This window comes from Caloenas nicobarica, chromosome 14 (genome assembly GCF_036013445.1).
Source record: "Caloenas nicobarica isolate bCalNic1 chromosome 14, bCalNic1.hap1, whole genome shotgun sequence".
Classification (NCBI taxonomy): domain Eukaryota; kingdom Metazoa; phylum Chordata; class Aves; order Columbiformes; family Columbidae; genus Caloenas; species Caloenas nicobarica.
Window position 1 is genome coordinate 4,047,322 of NC_088258.1, and position 18,126 is coordinate 4,065,447.

At 43.7% G+C, this 18,126-nt stretch overlaps 1 protein-coding gene across 2 annotated transcripts in view; it reads right to left on the reverse strand.

The window, feature by feature from the left end:
* The window catches only part of FOXK1 (forkhead box K1), a 57,208-nt gene that overhangs the window by 13,230 nt on the left and 25,852 nt on the right, over positions 1-18,126 (reverse strand). For both annotated transcript variants that reach the window (XM_065644831.1, XM_065644830.1), the window contains exons 2-7: positions 16,731-16,928; positions 6,530-6,686; positions 5,114-5,260; positions 3,269-3,462; positions 1,947-2,113; positions 960-1,241 (exon numbers count right to left, since the gene is read on the reverse strand). In XM_065644831.1, coding sequence (XP_065500903.1) covers positions 960-1,241; positions 1,947-2,113; positions 3,269-3,462; positions 5,114-5,260; positions 6,530-6,686; positions 16,731-16,928 — 1,145 coding nt within the window. The remainder of the gene's footprint in view (positions 1-959; positions 1,242-1,946; positions 2,114-3,268; positions 3,463-5,113; positions 5,261-6,529; positions 6,687-16,730; positions 16,929-18,126) is intronic.

An 18,126-nucleotide genomic window follows, 5' to 3' on the forward strand; every position in this document is an offset into this window, starting at 1 on the left:
TATGAGTGGGAATAAGAGAGGGACAAGGAATAAGAGAGGGACAAGTAGGGAAAGAATATATGACAGCAAGAACTAGTGAATGAAAGAAGGCAGCAGGTGACAGACAGGCAGCTGCAACTGTTGGTGTTTCAGGAATATGTATGGGATTCTGACAGGAATTTCTGGAGAATGCAAGTGAAACTCAAGCAAGATAACCAGTGCTGAAAAATATGCCAGTGGTCCTGCTACTGCAGTAGGAGAAGGTCTTTGTGATTTTCTTCTTTCCCTTAGAGAAGCATCATTGCCCCTCTGCCCATATAAAAGCAATCAGAGCAACTAGTCGCACACCTATTCTGTAGCACTAAGCCCTTCTGAAATGGTGAGCAGACAAGGTGGTGTCGAGATCACAGCAAGAAAACATTTAACTCACTAAATTCTCCAAGGCTGGAATTTCCAGCTTAGAGAAAAGAAAAAAAAAAAAAAAAAAAAAGAGAGAGGCCTTTGTTGTGACTGGTTTTGGAAGATTGCTTTAATGGAGCCCTGCCTGCACTTCCAGAAGCACATGCTTTTCTCTAGAAACCCAGGCCTGTGGAAGAGAAGGGCTCAAGCATTCATTTACAAGACCATCCTGAAGCAGAGTTGCAGCCTTTCCCAGGCCATCTCTTTCAGCTAGAAGAAGTGCACACTTCCACAGCACATCCAGCTGACCACTACGCAGGTGTAATATTGATATTTGAGATAATATAAATGTTTAAAGCACTGCATGTTTTCTAAGTCTCCAAAGTCTGTTAGATTTGTTCCTCACAGGAGGCAAGCGAACACAGTTGTCCTGCTCTCTGGTGGAGACATCAAACAGACGAGCTCTTACTTGGCTGAAGTTTTACCTGGAGAAGCATCTTCTATTAAGGGCTAAGCATGCAGTGAGTGAAACGGTATTTGACCACCCACCCCCCAAGCTTATTAGAGGAATGAAAAGCTACCTCGATGGTCACCAGCTAAGTCCAACACTGCTCCTGCAGCTTCATGAGCTCCCCCTGCCGTGCCCTGATTTGTGAGGATGTATCCGTTTGCAGAGTTTGCAGAGGAGGTCACAACTCGGACCATTGTAACAGTGGGAGCTTGTTGAACGACGTGAATTGCATGACACGAGGGCTGTTGAGAAGTCACTATTGATGCTGGCATGTACGCAACTGGTTTTGCCACCAGTGTAGATGGTCGGGGAGGAACAGCCATAATCACTGGCTGGGCACTGACTGGAGATCCTAAGCGGAAGAGAGAAGCATACATCAACAGGAGAGGTAAAAAGGCCTCCTTTCATTTCACCTATGCACTTCTAGTTGGCCATACTCAGTCCTTTAGCATTGGCAGGAGCGGTGGTACAGAGCAAAAAATAGGGCTTCAAAACTACCACCTTCAATCTTCTCTTTCCTACCTTACAAAAATGTTTCTTGCCACCTGAGCACATTTCTGTGAACAAAACCCACAATAAGCACAAAAAAAAAAATCCCTGAAGCTTTACTTAATGAGCTTTGTGTTCCAGTTTCACCAGGAACACCCCATACATCGGGCCAGTTCCAGCACAGCTGCCAAGCAGATCCTTACCAGGGCTTAACAAATTACCAAGGCCCTGGCCACAGCACCACAGAGCTCTGTGTAGCCAAGGTGATCGTATCCAGAAGGCTGGTAAATTAGCGTGAGCGAGTCATGCACTGCCATGGCTACACTGCTGTCAGTTCTTTAGAGCCACCTAATTCAAGGTTAGCTCATGTGTTTCTACACATTATCTCCTGTCCCCTCATCCAAAGACCAGTAAGAAAAATGGTCTGATGTTGCATATGCATCACCAGTCTCTGAAAACGAAGTGGAAAGAGAGACCTAGATCCTCCTGTAACGCACTGGCAGAAACATTCCTGCGGTGAACTTGGTGCAATTGAACAGTCACCCTGTATGAAACAAGAGCTACTCACCAGGTGCGCTCTGTGAATACCGATACTCTGGAACCGAGGCTAACTTTGAGCCAAAATCATGATCATGTGGAATGGGTGAGCCCTCCCGTGACAGGCACTCTGGAGTCTGTAGGCCACTAGAGTGAGGGGACAGCAGGCCAGGGTGAGTCGGGGAGGCAGGAGCACTCCTGGAAAACCACAACAGTGTTGGTAAATGTAGATGCATTTCAACCACAAGACAGCAGCAGAGAACAGGAGTTATCTCCACAAAGGATTCTCCAGGAGAAGTACGGCCTTTCTTCCACACTACCCACTATAGTCTTGCTAGAAAGACTTGAAAGGTACACAGTAACCTCACAAATGCTCTAGCACCAAATGCTGTCATATTATTCCTTGCTGAAGGCAACTGGACCCTTGAGAGTATGCTTCACATTTCATTTTAAGATCCATTGCTGACAGAGAAGCTGGAAGTGCCTCATGTTCACATCAGTTTTATAATTTCAGGCCATTCTCAAAGGATCTTTGTCAGTGTTTGCGAGTGACAGGGAGAGGAAGAAAGATGCAATGTAGATGCAAGTGTCTGGCCCCACATATGCTTATAGAGCAGCTGCTCCCTCTTTTCCCTGACGCCTCCCTGTCCCAACCACTTGGCTCCCCCACCTCTGGTCCCATGTGGCCACCAAAATTGACAAATAAAACGTTTCCTTAATGACAAACAAGATAGAGCAGTTGATCAGCTGAAAGCCTCTTCTCCTGTTTACCCCTATTTTAACATGAAGAAAAGAAATGAGGTGTGGGAGGAATGTTACATTAAATTGTTCTAGCTCGTGTTGAACTGCAAGTCTTATCGTCACAGCTACAGGACTCAGAAAAGCTGTCACCGCACACAGGTCCCCTTCTGCAGTTACAAAGAACACCCCTCCCATCGCTTCGCTGCTGACAACCATGATTAACCTGATCTTCCCTATAGGAAAGTGTTTTAAATACCACAAAAATTATCCTCACTATGATCTAAGCCGCATCTAAACACAGCTTTCCTGAAATGAGAGATTGGCATCTGAAAACACTTACTCCTGTGATAGCTGCTTTGAATTTCTTTGAAATCATGCCAAAACAGATATGTTATTTGACGCATTTTTGTAGTTTGGTTCTGGATTTTTTTTTTTTTTTGTAAACACTTAAGAAGTCAGAACCATTTTCAGATTATGCCTCAGGACTATCTAACTGTATTACCTCTCAAACTATGAACAGAAGTTAAGTTTGCTCACTGTACTTCAGGAGAAGCTTTTGCTTGTTTTCTTTGTAATGAGTTTGGCACAGAGAACAGAGGAAGTTGAAGTTACCTGGAGGACAGAGGCCCAAAAGGTGTTCGGAAGCAGGACACTCCTCTTTGCCTTCGTTTTCTAAATGCTTGCTCTACTAGTTTGGCTTCAGAGGCAGGGTCAATTCGCCAGAAGGAGCCCTTTCCAGGCTCCTCCTGGGAGCGTGGGACTTTAATAAAGTAGCGGTTCAAGGAGAGGTTGTGCCGAATGGAATTCTGCAGGAAGCAGAGGAATGAGATGATTATTTTGCCATGAGGAAGCGTATAACAAAGATGAATGGGTTTCACCCCACAGCTTGGAAAAAATAAAATTCACACAGTGTTGGAGAGAGAAACAAGGCACTGAACTCACACAGCTCCAAAGCCACAGGAGAACTGCAAGAGAAAACCTGGGGAAATGTGTCAGAGGTTCTGCTAACCACGCTGAAAGATGGGTTTGCTTGGTAGTGCACCATCACTTAAATACATCTGGAGCCAGGCACTGCAGTGACTTTTTTGTGGAAAGCAATAAAAGCAGAGCTTTTGCTGAGTCAGGGGGAAATGGGTATAAAACCACATCAGAACTCTCGCAAAAGACAGACTTTATTCTAGGCAAGCGGAAAGAATTGCCTGAGCCTGTGCTAACTGCTTACCTGCCAAACGATCACCGGGGTGCCCAAACATGCCCTAAAGGGCACTGCATCTCATGGCAATCGTAAAGCAAGCCAGCCAACATGCCCTCAGACGGGTGTCTCCGAGAGGGATCCATTATTTATGTGGCACCGGTCTAGCACGGTATGGCTCTCTAGATGTTGACAAGACTAATTATCCTTTTCACTGCGAAAGCTCAACTCTGAGCGTAGCACTGTCTTTTGGGCTAGGAGAAGGGCTCAATAAGCCCAGGTGTGCAAAAGCTCATTCCTTTTCCACTCTCAACACAAAACAAGAGCTTTTGTAGCAGCTTTAGATGAGCTCTTCAAAAGCAAAGCCTTACGATGCCACTGGTATGGGAGGGGAAAAGGCAACTTCACCCTCCACTGAAAAGCAGCTCTCTTTGAAGCAGGATGCAGCAACTGGTTCGCAAAGCACAACTCGGCTGAGCAGGTTAAGGCAGGAAGTGAATTCCACAATTAATTAGAACTGCAGGGAAAAGCCAGGGAGGCAGAAATGTATTTATTCCAACTGTACTCAAAGTGCACCAAGCAGTACTGCTCCTGCCAGTTGAACACAATGAAATCAGCAGCTGCAAGAGTTTTTCCAGCTGTATTAGTGTATTATATTCAAATGACAACACCCATTTCAGAGGTGCTATGCCAAGAAAAAGTCTGAAAGCAGGTGGAGCTGAGGTTTCTGGAAGTTTGAAATCAGCCCTCAAGTGAACATTTAAGCCTGATTTAGCATCTGTTAATGTTAACTACATTCAAACTCCCCTACGAAGCTGGTCAGATTTCCTTTAATATCACAAGGAAGGCACAGACTCAAAGTTCCCCAAGTTCCCATTCTGAGATTCAGAACTTGCAAACTGTGACTTAGGCAATGCAGTTGACACATGCGGAAAACAAAACATCTGTGATGGTTTAAGGTATTAATATGATTAAAAACATGTAGATCAATAAAGATGAACAAAAATGACAGACACATGACTACAGACATAAAAGGTTTTCAGAAACCAGACCAACGGTAACACACGACATTGCCCTAGAACGTATTGAAAAAAAAACCCCAAAAAACTAGTCACCCACAGACAAACTACTTAGCTTATGTTCAACAAATTCACTCTGGGAATAAGGAGCTGTATTCCCAGCACCTCAAACCTTTAATAAATGCATTTCAAAGCAGATAAGCCCTGTCAAAGTAGTTTAAAGGCTTGTCAGTGTCAAGAACTCACCTGCCAGCCTTTGTCAGCAGTCCTGTAATATGGATAATGCTTGGTAATGTGGGCATAGATCCCACTTAGTGTTAATTGCCTGTCCTGTGCTGAAGATATAGCCTGCACAATTAGCTGAGCATAAGAATAGGGCGGCTTGGACTCATCCTAAGGAGGAAAAAAACCCAGGAATTTAGTTACTAACAAAGAATTCCTACTCTAGAGTGTACTAACAACCCAAACTAAAAGTGCACACTGAGCTGTAGAGAGATGCATCAGGGGCAATGAAGAGTAGCATCACCCTCCTCCTTTTCACTCCTGTTTTAGACCATCACATCCCAATTTAGTACAAGCATTTGTGACAATCAGGACTATAGGACTGAACCAGACTGATGTATCTCCTTCCCTCTCCCCACAAACACACACAAAAAAGCTAACTTTAATCTGGTTCCATTCGCCGCTGAATTTACCACACGTGCTTATACCAGCACAGGAAAAAGATTCAGTCCAAGCAATTGGAAACAAATGGTTTGAGGGTGTAGGGTACGTTCGCTGCTTTCAGGATTCATGAAACTAAAGCCTTCAACTCTGTCCAGCTACAACCGCATTTTGTTAGACAGGCTTCATGCATGTATGCTACCAGCTTTCCCCCCAGCAACAAGCCCAATATGAAACGTGATCTTGTCCCTTCCCTCTCCAGCAGGATTTGTTTCATTCTAGGAACTTTGATTTGTTTGCCAGATCTCATATTCCCAGCTCTTCGTATTACTTCATCAAGATGAGCCCTTCATGTCTCAAGGGAGAATTCAATTTACAAAAAACAAGCCACCTAGTATTGTGCTTCTCCACCCAATCCCAAATCAGGTGGTTTTGGATCTAGACCTTTAACTTTGATCTGAAGATCAACTCACCAAAATTAAATTTGATCATTATAACTATGTTATTTTTTAATCTAAACTCCACTTACTACTCTCCTCATTTAATGCTTGCTTGACAGGCCTTCGTGTTTGTTTTAAAGTCAGACTGCAGATTTCTCATGGCAAGGATTTGGTTTCTTGCCCTGCTTTCCCTTTCTCCAACTGTGTTTTGCAAAATACCATTAATTAAAAGGAGAAAAAAGGATTCTGAATTTTAATGTGCTGCTTCTTTATGGATTCTTGCTTTATCAAACAAGCAGCAAAATTCTTCTCACTTAACCCTTTCAATGAACAACTTAAATACATTTTGGGCAGCTAAGCAAGCAGATTAATCATCTACCACTAATGAGACGCTGGTTTGGAGCCATGGTCTCAAAACCCTGGAGGATACTGTATACAGCGCCCTTACGGCCAGGGTGTTATTAGAACCTTTTAAACTATATCCAGCACTGGCAATAAACTGCCAGGTCCTAATAAGCCTCCCAAAGAGCACTGCTGGGTAAGTAATGTTTCTCTGAACCTTTGGGCTGTCCCCGCCAGATGCATCTGCCTGCTGTTCTGATGCTGCTTTTGCGGCAAACTCTGCTGCCAGCTGCAGATCCGAGGTAATGTTGTGAACAAAACGATATCCTGAGGATCCAGCACCACGTGGACTGGCCGGGCAAGAGTTGGGAACACTGGAGAGGGAAAAAAGAAAATATAGTTATTTGCTACTTCGTTTACTAACAAGACACATATTTCTTACTCTCTAAGGTACAGTAAAGCTCCCAGGTCACTGAGAAGCAGATATGCGCTGGACTTATTTTTGCCCTTGTGGTTTATCCAAAGACCAGACAGACAGAGGGAAAAAAAATGTCAGAGATAAAACTGGAATTTCTGCAAAACCCTGACACACCCACACACACACGCGCTTTCCGCAACCACAAGACAGCAGAGTCTCAAAGTATTAAACAACTCCTCTGTGTTTAGACAAGCACTTAAACCAATGTGGGACTTAGAACGACATACGCTTTATCAGGGATGAATACTTAGATAAATAAGTAGCTTGCTATTATAATTTGCGAATGGACAACACACCACTCTCCTTATAACACAGGCAATATTTAATCAATGATTTTAACAGATATGGGATATGTTCTTTCACAGTATCATAGTTAAAGCGCCCAGTCCCCGTCTAACACCACCACAAAAGCTTCAGAAGATGATGCCCTGGCCAGTGCCACCCAGCTAGGGACAGGGACGTCCTTGACTCAGCAGCACACAAAGGCAGCTAACAAAGGGAGCTGCAGGCACTAATATTAATACACCACAGACAGTAGCTCACTCAGTTTTGGCTGGCATGGAGAAAAGACATTTAGAAGGCCACCACAAGATGGCGTTACAGGAACAACCGCTGAGCAGGAAAGCCACGCTAGAGCTGACAAAACGCTACAAACAAATAAAAGGTCGCTATCATTTGCAGCACCACTCAGGCACGTAGAAGTGAGTGCTACAAGACGAGAAGTAATCAGAGAGGCTTGTCTAGGGATCACACATCCTTGATTCGTGGGGTTGGAAGGGCAGGAGGAGAGGATGAGTCCGGGAATCTGATGTTCCCTTTTTTCATCTCCTCTGCTCCGTGTTGTCTGGGATTGAGGGTGCAGCGCCAGAGCAGCATGACGCATAGTCAAATCCCAGGATTACACACGTCTTCTACGTAAGAGCAGAGAAACTGTGAACAAGAAAGCAAACAACACACAGAAGATTTACGTAGCAAAACAAGCAGTTCAAATTGTATGAAAAGATGGAAGTTGAAGCCCACAGCTAGGTACTAGAATTCAGTAGAACTGGCATAAACAACCCTCTTACCAGTCAAATGCCCAGCAGCAGCGCCAAGCCCAACACAAATAAATGCAGTAACGTGCACTCCATCACAGCACTGTGCTAAACACTGAATGAAAACACACAGAACATGGTCCCTTCCTCAAAAAGGTGACTGTCTAAATAGCTTCCCCTGCACGAACATACACATGTGGATAGAGAGGAAACACTGAGACAACCCCTGTTTGCCCAATGGGCAATACCTTGGGTGCATGAGCAATGTGACAGTAAGGAATGACCGCTTCCTACCGCAGTCCAGCCTGTAAACCGAGAAGTTCTGCTTCTCCTTGTGGTGTCTTTGCAAATGGGTGCAGCGTTGAGCTCAGCACAACCAAGACTGGTTTCTTTTAAAAGTGAATTACAGGACTAGGCGGCCAGGGGAGAGGGAAAAAGCAACAGAAATATTCAGGCACGACAAACCCTTGCAATAGGAACCCCAGGCTCACCCATCTCCCATATCACAGCACCTGCCAACCCTTTCAGCGCCCACCCATAGGCCTTGGTGTTAACGGGTGACGCTCTTCAGCAGCGCGGCAGGAGGTGAAGCTTTCAGGAGGTGCAAGGTATATAATGTCGATGAGCCCATACGTATAAATCTCCCTTTGCTAGAGATAAAGGCATTTCTTACCTAGTCTTTCAAGAAGCAGAGACCTGTTTGTGCAGGAAAATGAATCAAAGCTCACTACTCCACGCTTTGGAAGTGGATAATGCTAAACCACAGAAGACACTCCTGATGTCTTAGTATTCACATGAGGACACAGTGTGAATTTAATTATTCCGCTGTCATTTTTCAATAGCTTCTCCACATACACGCTCCTTATAATGTGTGGATAATTACAAATGGAAGTCATTTTCATACATGAAACAATGACGAACCAAAAACACAGCAATTCTTTTTATCTTGGTGTTTGGCACCCAAGCAATAATTGTAACACATGGACTAGGAATGCAATAGGATGAAACAGAGTTTTCTGATCTTTTTTCTTTGTCTGCAGAAATACATGAACAGCAAATCAGAGAGACAACAGCCAAAACTCAGGTCAAAGACACAGAAGCGAGAAAAGTTCTCCAGTAAATCCATGAACTGCACAGAGCTCTAATTCTTCCTCTCCCCACTTTTGTAAATAAACAAATAAAACTAGTGTGGCTTCAAGGATTGCCCCATGCAGTTCAGATACAAGAATTGATTCATTTATTCACGGTCAGCAGAGCGAGTAGTCCAGTTTTTGCTGTTCAATTTTTAGCTTCTGAGGCTGATAATGTGTTTTAAGTATGATCTCATACCTCTTGCCTTTTTTTATTTTTAAAGTGGGGGAAAACCCCTTACTCTGCAGGGCTATGAGTGCCTTGAATGCTGACAAAGCCCCTCCAACCTAAAGCATTGTTAACTTTTAGAAAAGCCAGCCTTTTCCAGTAGATGGTCGCTGAAGAACATGATAGTCCCCTGAAGAAGCAGCTGTCACTTGGGACATCCACAACGGTAGCAGAAGATTTGGAAGGGGTATTATTCTTTTACCAGAATGAAGCACTCCTGTCCAGGTAGACCTGCCTCCTTCCACCCTGGATAAGTGATCAAATCAAGAGACATGGGTACAGAAAAAAACCACAGGAACATTTAGCTGCTCCACGCAAAGCAATGGGGTAACACACAGTACCAGGAGTTCAAGCTCTCAGTCAATCAGAGAGCTCTTCTGAGGGAAGGGAGAAAGAGCTGACTACTGGAAAAAACAAGGAGACACAATCTGTTCCCCCCACAACATGAGACAGAAGGAGTGAAGAAACAGTTTTACTAAAAATACCCCTTCTTAGGGTTAAGTTAAAATTAAACATTAGTGCAGTCAAAAGAACACAAGCAAACACAATGCAGTGACATCAGTTTCCTGGAGTTCCTGGAATTCTCCTCGCCACCCAGAGCCGGGGATGCTTGCATGTGCTCACACCCCCTTTAAAAATATTATGGAACAAAGACTTTTCCCTATGAACACCTGTTTGTGCTATAAAACAAAAAGCAGGTGTGGGGGCAGTGATTAGGATTTGTTGGATACTCATATTGCATCGATACTTGGCGATAACTTTACCCATTTCAATACTATAATCTTTTACTGAGAAAAGCATAGCTAGATCTGCTATTTCACCCAGCTCTCAGACATCCAAACTTACTGCTGTGATCCATACTCACTGTCTGTGCAGCCAATCTTAGTTTACCAGCAATCCAAGCTAATTTGGGCTAAACTTGTTATAGAAGAGAGCAATTTGGAGAGGAAGCAAGTGTTTTACACCATTGAAAGACACACAGAGCACATATGCAAACCAGCTGCAGTTACCCACAGTCAATCCTGTGGCACCACGGTTAATGCCCCAAGCTCCAGAGATCTGTGACATCTGGGGAGGATTCAGCATCTCAACTCAAAACACTGACTGCAGGCAGCCACTGAGCCACAGCTCCCCAAACACCACGCTGAGACTCAGCTTTAGACTCAGCTTTAGAATCAGACTGCAACCACGTGCTAAACCACTTTGGTCCTTTGCAGCATGTTTTCCATTTAATATTTAACCCTTCTCCAGCTGGAAGGCTGGAAAGTTGAGGACCGAATGCAGTGTCTGCAATACGTTCATCCATGTAACGGGCAAAATGCCTTTTAAACACAGGCATTTAAATATAACAGGTCTTGTAGCATCATGATTCACTTTCAACCCCTGCCAACAAGAACCCAGCCTCTTAAGTTCACAGCGCTTTCTAGTAACAATTAAGTCTTTAAACACCAGCCATCGGAGAAAATGCACAACTTACAGCATTGCTGCTGGAATGTCCAAAATCAGTTCGCTTTCGCTAAACAGAGTGCAAAAATAGGATGTACCACTGTGTGCATGATGCATCCACACCCAGGACACTGTGTGGTGTGTCTCAGCACACCCAAAACAAGAGAAAGTGCTTCTATGTTTGTAGTTACACTGTGGAACCATATGCTGTAAGACAGGACTGATTATGAAAATGCAAAAGGCCATTACACAAGTTCTTGAGGAAAGGAGGAATCAGGGAATCATCAGGGGCTTTATTAGACAGATGGTCAGGAAGTCCCTGATCCAATAAACGATGGAGGCAGACTGCACGTAGGTTAGCACTGCTCTATTTTCTGTGTTCTTCTCTTACCCCAAAGATACCCTTCTGAGGCAGAACACTGGGCTAAGAGGGAGCTGTGGCCTGAGCACATATAGCGATTCGTATGTAAAGAAAAAAAAAAAATCTACAGACTCTCTCAATACTAGCCACATTTTATAGACTAGGAAAAAACCAAAACAAACGACAACATAAAAATGAAGCAACAAGCGGTTAAAGGATTTATTTATGGTCATATTACAAGTCTATGAACAAGCTGGGAACAGAAACACTCCAAAACTCCAGGGCCGACTTCTCCAGAAGGAGCGGCAGTATGAGGATTCAAGAAAGGCGCCCTATTAATTAATTTCATTCTTTTCTGCAAGAAAGGTATCTGTAGGGATCAGGCTGTAAGCGGCTTAATTTAAGCCATGTATACGGATAAAGCACCTATTCCCTCAATGATGAAGATAAAAGATTATCTGGGATCCCACACAAAATGGTTCACCTGATTTGGAATCTGCATTGCTAAAGAAGAAAAAAATCCATCTCTTCAATTTCGTGGTTTAAGACACAGTGTGCACATAGGCAGTGCCTTTGAAAAAAATGCCTAAATGCATATTTGTGAAGCAGGTACAAAAGCCAGAGCAGTGATAAGAGCTACAACCTTGGCAACACCACCAATATATAGATTTCTGTCTGAATAGGCAATTTTTTAAACCCCTACTGAGTACAAAGGGAGAATTCCTGTGTCTTTACAAAATCTCCTCCAGTCTCCTCCTCAAATGCAAATTGGAGGTGTGTTGCCTTGCACACAAGAGCTATGGTTAGAGAAATGCCACCAGCCTCAGACTACCCCTATATTTCATTTCATGAGCCTGCAAAAAAGGGACACCAAAAGACAGAGATGCTTTCTTCAGGCAATAAGCAAGAATCAGGTCAAAGTACAGCACTTTGGCTTGCAAAACGAGCATTTCCACGATACAGCAATCATGGCTGAGAATCCTCTGCCGCTCTCTCCTTCCCCGGCCTAGCCCCAAAAACGTAACTCAAAGGCAAGTCCTTGCACGTTGCCTGTTTCAAACAGGTTTCAGAAACAATCACAAGCAGTGAGACTGCCAAACCAAGCTGGATTTTGATGTGAAAGGAGAAATCTGAGAGCTACCCTGCCTACTCAAGAAAAACAAAGCTGCCGAACAAGCCACAGTGAAAGTTAGCCGTCCGCAAACGTTGAAATTCTTATTATCGGTCTCTGCTCCAGTGGTTCCCCCCTTCAAAAGGAAGTGAGCTCACTCCGACCGTGGATTCAGTGAACATTTTACACCCATCGGGGGAAAGGGAAGTGCTTGTGTAGCTGGTGACATCTGCAGCTTTCCCTCCAGCACGTGGCTTGGCCCATCTCCTCTAGCACATGGTCCACTATCTGAGATAAACATGCGTAGGAACTCCCAAAGCCGGTATAGATTGTTGCTTTTCTTATGCGACGTATACACATCACACGAGTTGGCTTGTGGTTTGGAGACAAGGGTGATTAAAAATAATCACCGGTCTGTCCAATTGTGGGAGTTACCCGAGCTGTATATTCTGCCTGAACGCAGGAAGCGATGGATGACCGAGACAATGCAAAAGAGCCTGCAAAAAACCTGCCTTGGAGCTCTGCACCAGCTTTTCAGTTAAGTGGCTAACAGTGCTATAGGAAGGAGGAAAGCCTGAATGAAATGGAGCAGGCAATATTTATGCATCCTGTTCCAGGGAGTGAATGCATCCACTGAAGTCAGGGTTCATCCAGCATCCCACTACATACCTTTAGAGGAAATGTGCAAGCTCAGATTAAATCCCAAGTGTTCTGGAACAGTGTTGTACAGTTGTCCTAGAGCCTATTAAAACATAGTCCCTTTTTCCAAGCTGAGTCTGAATCAAAGTATACTCTTGGAAAGTAATAATTACAATACACATGCATAAAAATCAGGCAATGAATTGATATGACCTGTTAAAGGCCACAAAACAAGTCGGTGGCTAAACCAAGATAAGTGCAGCTCCTGGAGTACAGACCTCTGAGTAATCTACTATCAGAGCGTGCAACATGTTACTGAACCAATTTTGCCTACTGAAATAAGGAAAAAAGGAAATAAGGTTTAAAAAAACCCTATAGCTTCTGAAACCACAGCAATTCAGCTAATCAAGCTTACGAAAAAGATGCAGAAGGATACCAGCCGATCTTTCATTATTTATACCATTAAATTCATTGTAAACTAGGTATTAACCCTTCTAACAACAGCCAGACATGGACAGAGTCATTAAGTACTAACAATTCTCTAAAATACAAATTTGGATCCCCACGCAAGTATATACCAGTTTAGCTATTAGCACAGAACCTCCCCAGACACTTTTCAAGCAGTGGTTCTCACAGGGCTCTAAGGGCTCTTCCTCCTACATGTCTAAGAATTTTTTTTTTTTTTTTTTACTGATAAAGACTGTATGTGAGGTAACTATCCATGCCCTTTCAGTGAAAAAACAAACAAGTACAAGACAAAGTGTTCAAGCCCACAGTCATTCTGGTGCAGAGAAAGGCCAGAAGTAGCAGCTGTAAAATATCAATAATGATACTGACCTCCATAGTATAAATTTAGTATTTCTTTATTGTAGCTTTTTAAAAAATATATATCAATAAGAACATAACTGCTGTTTAGAATAGGGAAACATGTACAGAGAAATAACTTCATTTTCGTAAATACTAAAAAAAAGCCAACCCTGAAGGGCAGTGCTGGAGAGAGATGCTATTTGGAAAACAGAGTTAAGTTAGTACTAAAGGGTCATTCACACCAACTGGAAGACAATAAAAGGAAAACCAAACACTATAAATCTAAAGTCCAACTCAGCATGACTTTGAGACTAGAAATAGGCATCACAACTTGTGTGTGGATCTGTTTATAATCCAAGCACAAACCCCTGTGGGGACTAGATTACAATACATATGGGCTCACATTCAGGTAGATATCATGGATTTACAGTAAAACCAGGCAAAACTAAGTGTTTGTAGCAGAGGTGAGGAACTTCGTGTCACCAATAATGATGCCACCCAAAAAGGATCCTCCAAGTGCAAACTGCAGAACCTTAAAGCCACACGCCAAAAAATCATCCCTTAACTCCTGGAATTGTGCATCTGTTCTACCTCCCAACAGGCAGAGCTGAATTTATCCAAACTATATATGGTTTTCACACAGCTTTTCAATGCCTTGAATCTACCAAGATGATGTTTGGTGCTGCTCTGCCCTTTCTCATGTAAAACAGACAGGCTGCTTCTACCAATTTCTTACCACCAGAGTGACCTTTTCATTTATGGAACATGCAAGTCTGACTTTTTTTAAAAGGAATTTTGAACTCAAAGCAGGAAGAAATAAGCCATGCCTGTGTGTAAGCCTCGCAGCATGCTGCCAACCAACATTTCCCCTTAAAGCTGTACAACAGCATTCAAAACATCTACAAACGGCCCCTCCTAGAGATAAAACACCTAGCTAAGAAAACAGTGGACACATTGCTCCCTAAGAGTAAGCTGGAATCTTGCTTTGCAAAGCTGCTGAGGGTGGCAGGTTTGGTTTTGTTTAACTAAAGCTCGTTCCCTCTCTAGGCGGTGCACTTGGCAGAGGGAAAATAAACAGGCTGGAAAAACCCCAGAAGCTTGCAGGGGGGAACCTGCAGGGAAGCAAATTGCAGTGTAAACAGGGCAGCAAAGCAGGGCCGGGGGTCAGGAGGGCAGCGCTGGGTTCGGTGGTGGGAGCGCAGGTACGAGCCTCTGCCCTGCACTGGGGCGGAGGCAGGAGAAGGGGCCAGGAGCCGCTTTCCAAAAAGGAAATTTCACCCTGCCCAGGATTTCCAAACTGCAATAATTTTCCATGGGCCAATCAGGGAGGAGCAAGGCAAACGCACCAAATTAGGAAAGTAAATACTGGAAGGGGGAGAGGGAGGAGGAGAAGAGAGAGTCCAGCTCATGCAACCACCTCCCACAGCCGTTGATGGGACAGGGGTATGGGTCCCATACTGAGCCCCCACCAGCCCTCCCCTTGGGGACAGGGAGGGGACACTGTGCCAGCCTCACCCGCCACTGCAAAGCCACCAGGATAGCAGAGAGCTGTCCTGGAAGCCAGATGGGCAGAACGCACAGGTACACAAACCCCCAAGAGCATTCCCTTTCCTGGGCAGAAACACCCAAATCACCTCCCAAAGCCTGGCCCAGAGGGTACGAGAGCTGCAAGACCCTGCCGGAGCAGAGAGGAAGCTTGCAGGGATGTTTACAAACGCGTCAGTCCCTCCTCTGTAAGAGGAACTCGGAAACGAAAGAGGTTTGGCAAGTGAAACCTCAGATGTCTTTTGAGGTTTTCTGAAGACTTGGCTGGATTAGCTTCTGCTCAAGACAAACGGATGCAATCGTTAATCATCCTCAGTAAACACTCCGTTAGGGGCTGAGCACAATTCAACACTACTACTTCCACTTTCTCCTTATGCAAAAGCAACATTCTTGGGGAGTCAAATATCAGTTGCAGGCATATGCCAGAGTCAAAGATACAGGCTCTGTTAGTAACAGAAACCACACTGTGCTGCTTTGCGCAAGATGACTGAATGGAAACTAACTACCATATGTTGGCAAAGAAACCATCCCCCTCCCCTCCCAGCAACAAGCTTCATCTAAAAAGAGAAGGTTAAATATAAACTAAAAGCAGTGCCTGAGCAGAGGACTAAAACCACAGCTACCTCCAGCCCCCTCTTTCTAGAGTATCTGCACATCTGTGCAGCTCTGCAAGGCTGGGGGAAAAACCCAAACAAGCAAGCGCCTCCAGATCTATGCAAAACCAAACTGGCTTCATTGTGACACTGAAGTTGTTCTCAGCCTCGTAAATTTGAATACTACTCGCTGAATGAGTGCTAACTGTCAGATGATGTTTGTATATTATACCTTTTTACAGATGTACAGACAAGAAAAACTAAAAGCTATTACCGTTACCAGGTACTCTCTTGCTTTTCCGAGGCCTGCACATTTTAAAGCCTGATACACCACCCTATACCATGTGTTTACTTATAATTTATACTTCAGGTAAGAGCTTTAATGTGAAAAAGAGATCACTCCATAACACCAAGTCATTGCCAGGAAAGAAAGAAAGTATTCAAGACAGTAACTTGACGTTCAGGTTATTTCAATTGCACATTCCTGAATCTAGTAGTTTACAAAACAGGATACTCACACAGATGTGCATTCAGATTGCTACAGCCCCTCCGTACGTGGTCAGCATCCTACCCCCATTTCCTTCTATTCCCAGGAAACCACGTGCCAATGGCCACCCGTGTTCCCAACTCCAGATAACATCGGCACCACCCAGCAACAACAGAATATTATAGAGATAAAAATAAAACAGGCAGTCCTAACATAGAAAATATTTGCCTGCTTTCTTTTCTCCATGCATATAGGTAGCTCTTGATAGATATTTCTAATTCCACAGCCAAAGATAGACCAGTAACTCTATAGTGTGAAACTAGCACTTGAGTTGCCCCCAACCCTTTGCGCTCTTAAACAAAACCCTTGTGCCCGCTTCCAGCCACCATGACGTAGGTTTTAGCAGTCTTCCTATATTTTGAACATCAGATATTTAACTAGCTATTTTTAATGGGGCATTTAATGCACCAAGTATACAAAAAACCAGGGCTGACAGACTGGTGTAGAGAACACAGATGGAGTCTCCAGAAGGCACACTTGGGATAGTTAAAATCTTACCTGATAGTGCCGGTGGGAGACGGGAGGGGACTGACCACACTCCGGAGATCCGGCTCCGGGATGTGGATCTTCAGAGGCGATATTTGAGGGTAAAGTGGCCGAAGGGGAGGTGATGAGGCTTCCTCTTTTGCTTCCTCTTTATGGTATAAAGATGTGAACTGGATCTTTATAACCGTGCTAGGGAATCGGAAAGTACATCTGTAAGGGAAAGAAAAGTCACTTTCAGACATGATACTAAACATAGTTAAGTGTTTTTGTAAACAGTTAATGAATCATTCATAGCATAAAAGTCCACCATTCTCTATAGCATCTTTCGACCCAGAGTCTTTGGCAGAATTACTGATCATTTGTAAATCTCTGTGTATGTATCATAGCATATCATCATGTATTACCTAGTGATTAGATGGAAGCTGAAGGTTTGGGTAAGTTAGGTGATTTCCCCAAGGCCTTGTATTTAACCAATAACTAAGCAAGATGCAGAACTATAATGACAAACTCTACAGCTCCTGCTTTATCAAGGACTAGGATTTATCTTTTATTAGCTCCTTGCACATAACGCGGGAAGATACGAGTTACTAGAAAGTATCAACCACCAGCAACTTGAGCAAAAGAGTGATAAAGTCCAGATACAGCAAAAAACTGCCTCCAGTTAAGACCAGTCAGCACTGTGGCCTCTACATATAGTGTAACTGCTACCCACTCATATCTCTGCACATGATGCTAAAGGATCATCCAGCAGGTTTCAGATTAAAATACATTCATTCAAAAGCGCCTCCCTTTAGACAGTGTGGGTTATTGCTAACACGGTTAGAACAGGGCCCCGCAAGCCTGTAGGGCCCCATTTCTCCTCCAAGTAACACTTCTTTCCAATTGTTACTTAGGGGAAAAAAATTTATCACACATCTACAAGTGTAGCCTTCAGGAGATGCTGGGAAATTCAAAAGGAAATAAGCACTGGCTTTTTCCATATTTGAACAGAAAGCTTTCTGATTTATAGTGTCTACAACAGGCACAGGGCTGAATGAGTGAGCATTCTGCATTTCTTCTCATTGTGCTCTAATTAGACAATAATGTGCAATCAATACAAGGTTTCCAGGTATCATTTCAGTGATACTAAGGTTAAAGAAGCAGGAAATAAAAACCAGGTTTCACCGTGGGAGAGGCCAACAGAACACAGTAATTGTGCTGGCTTCTAGCATCTTGCCTATAGAGGGAAAGGAAGGGACTCGGGCAATGTTGTTCTAGCACTGTAAGCGCTGGTGTAGGCTAAACGTAATTCTTTTAACCAATGCATTATTGAATCCTGCCAGGTAACAGAATAAGGTGGCAAGCAAGTAAATCCATACTTGTGACCACCTTATCTTAATGCTGCTATTGATAGAAAGGCAGAAAAATC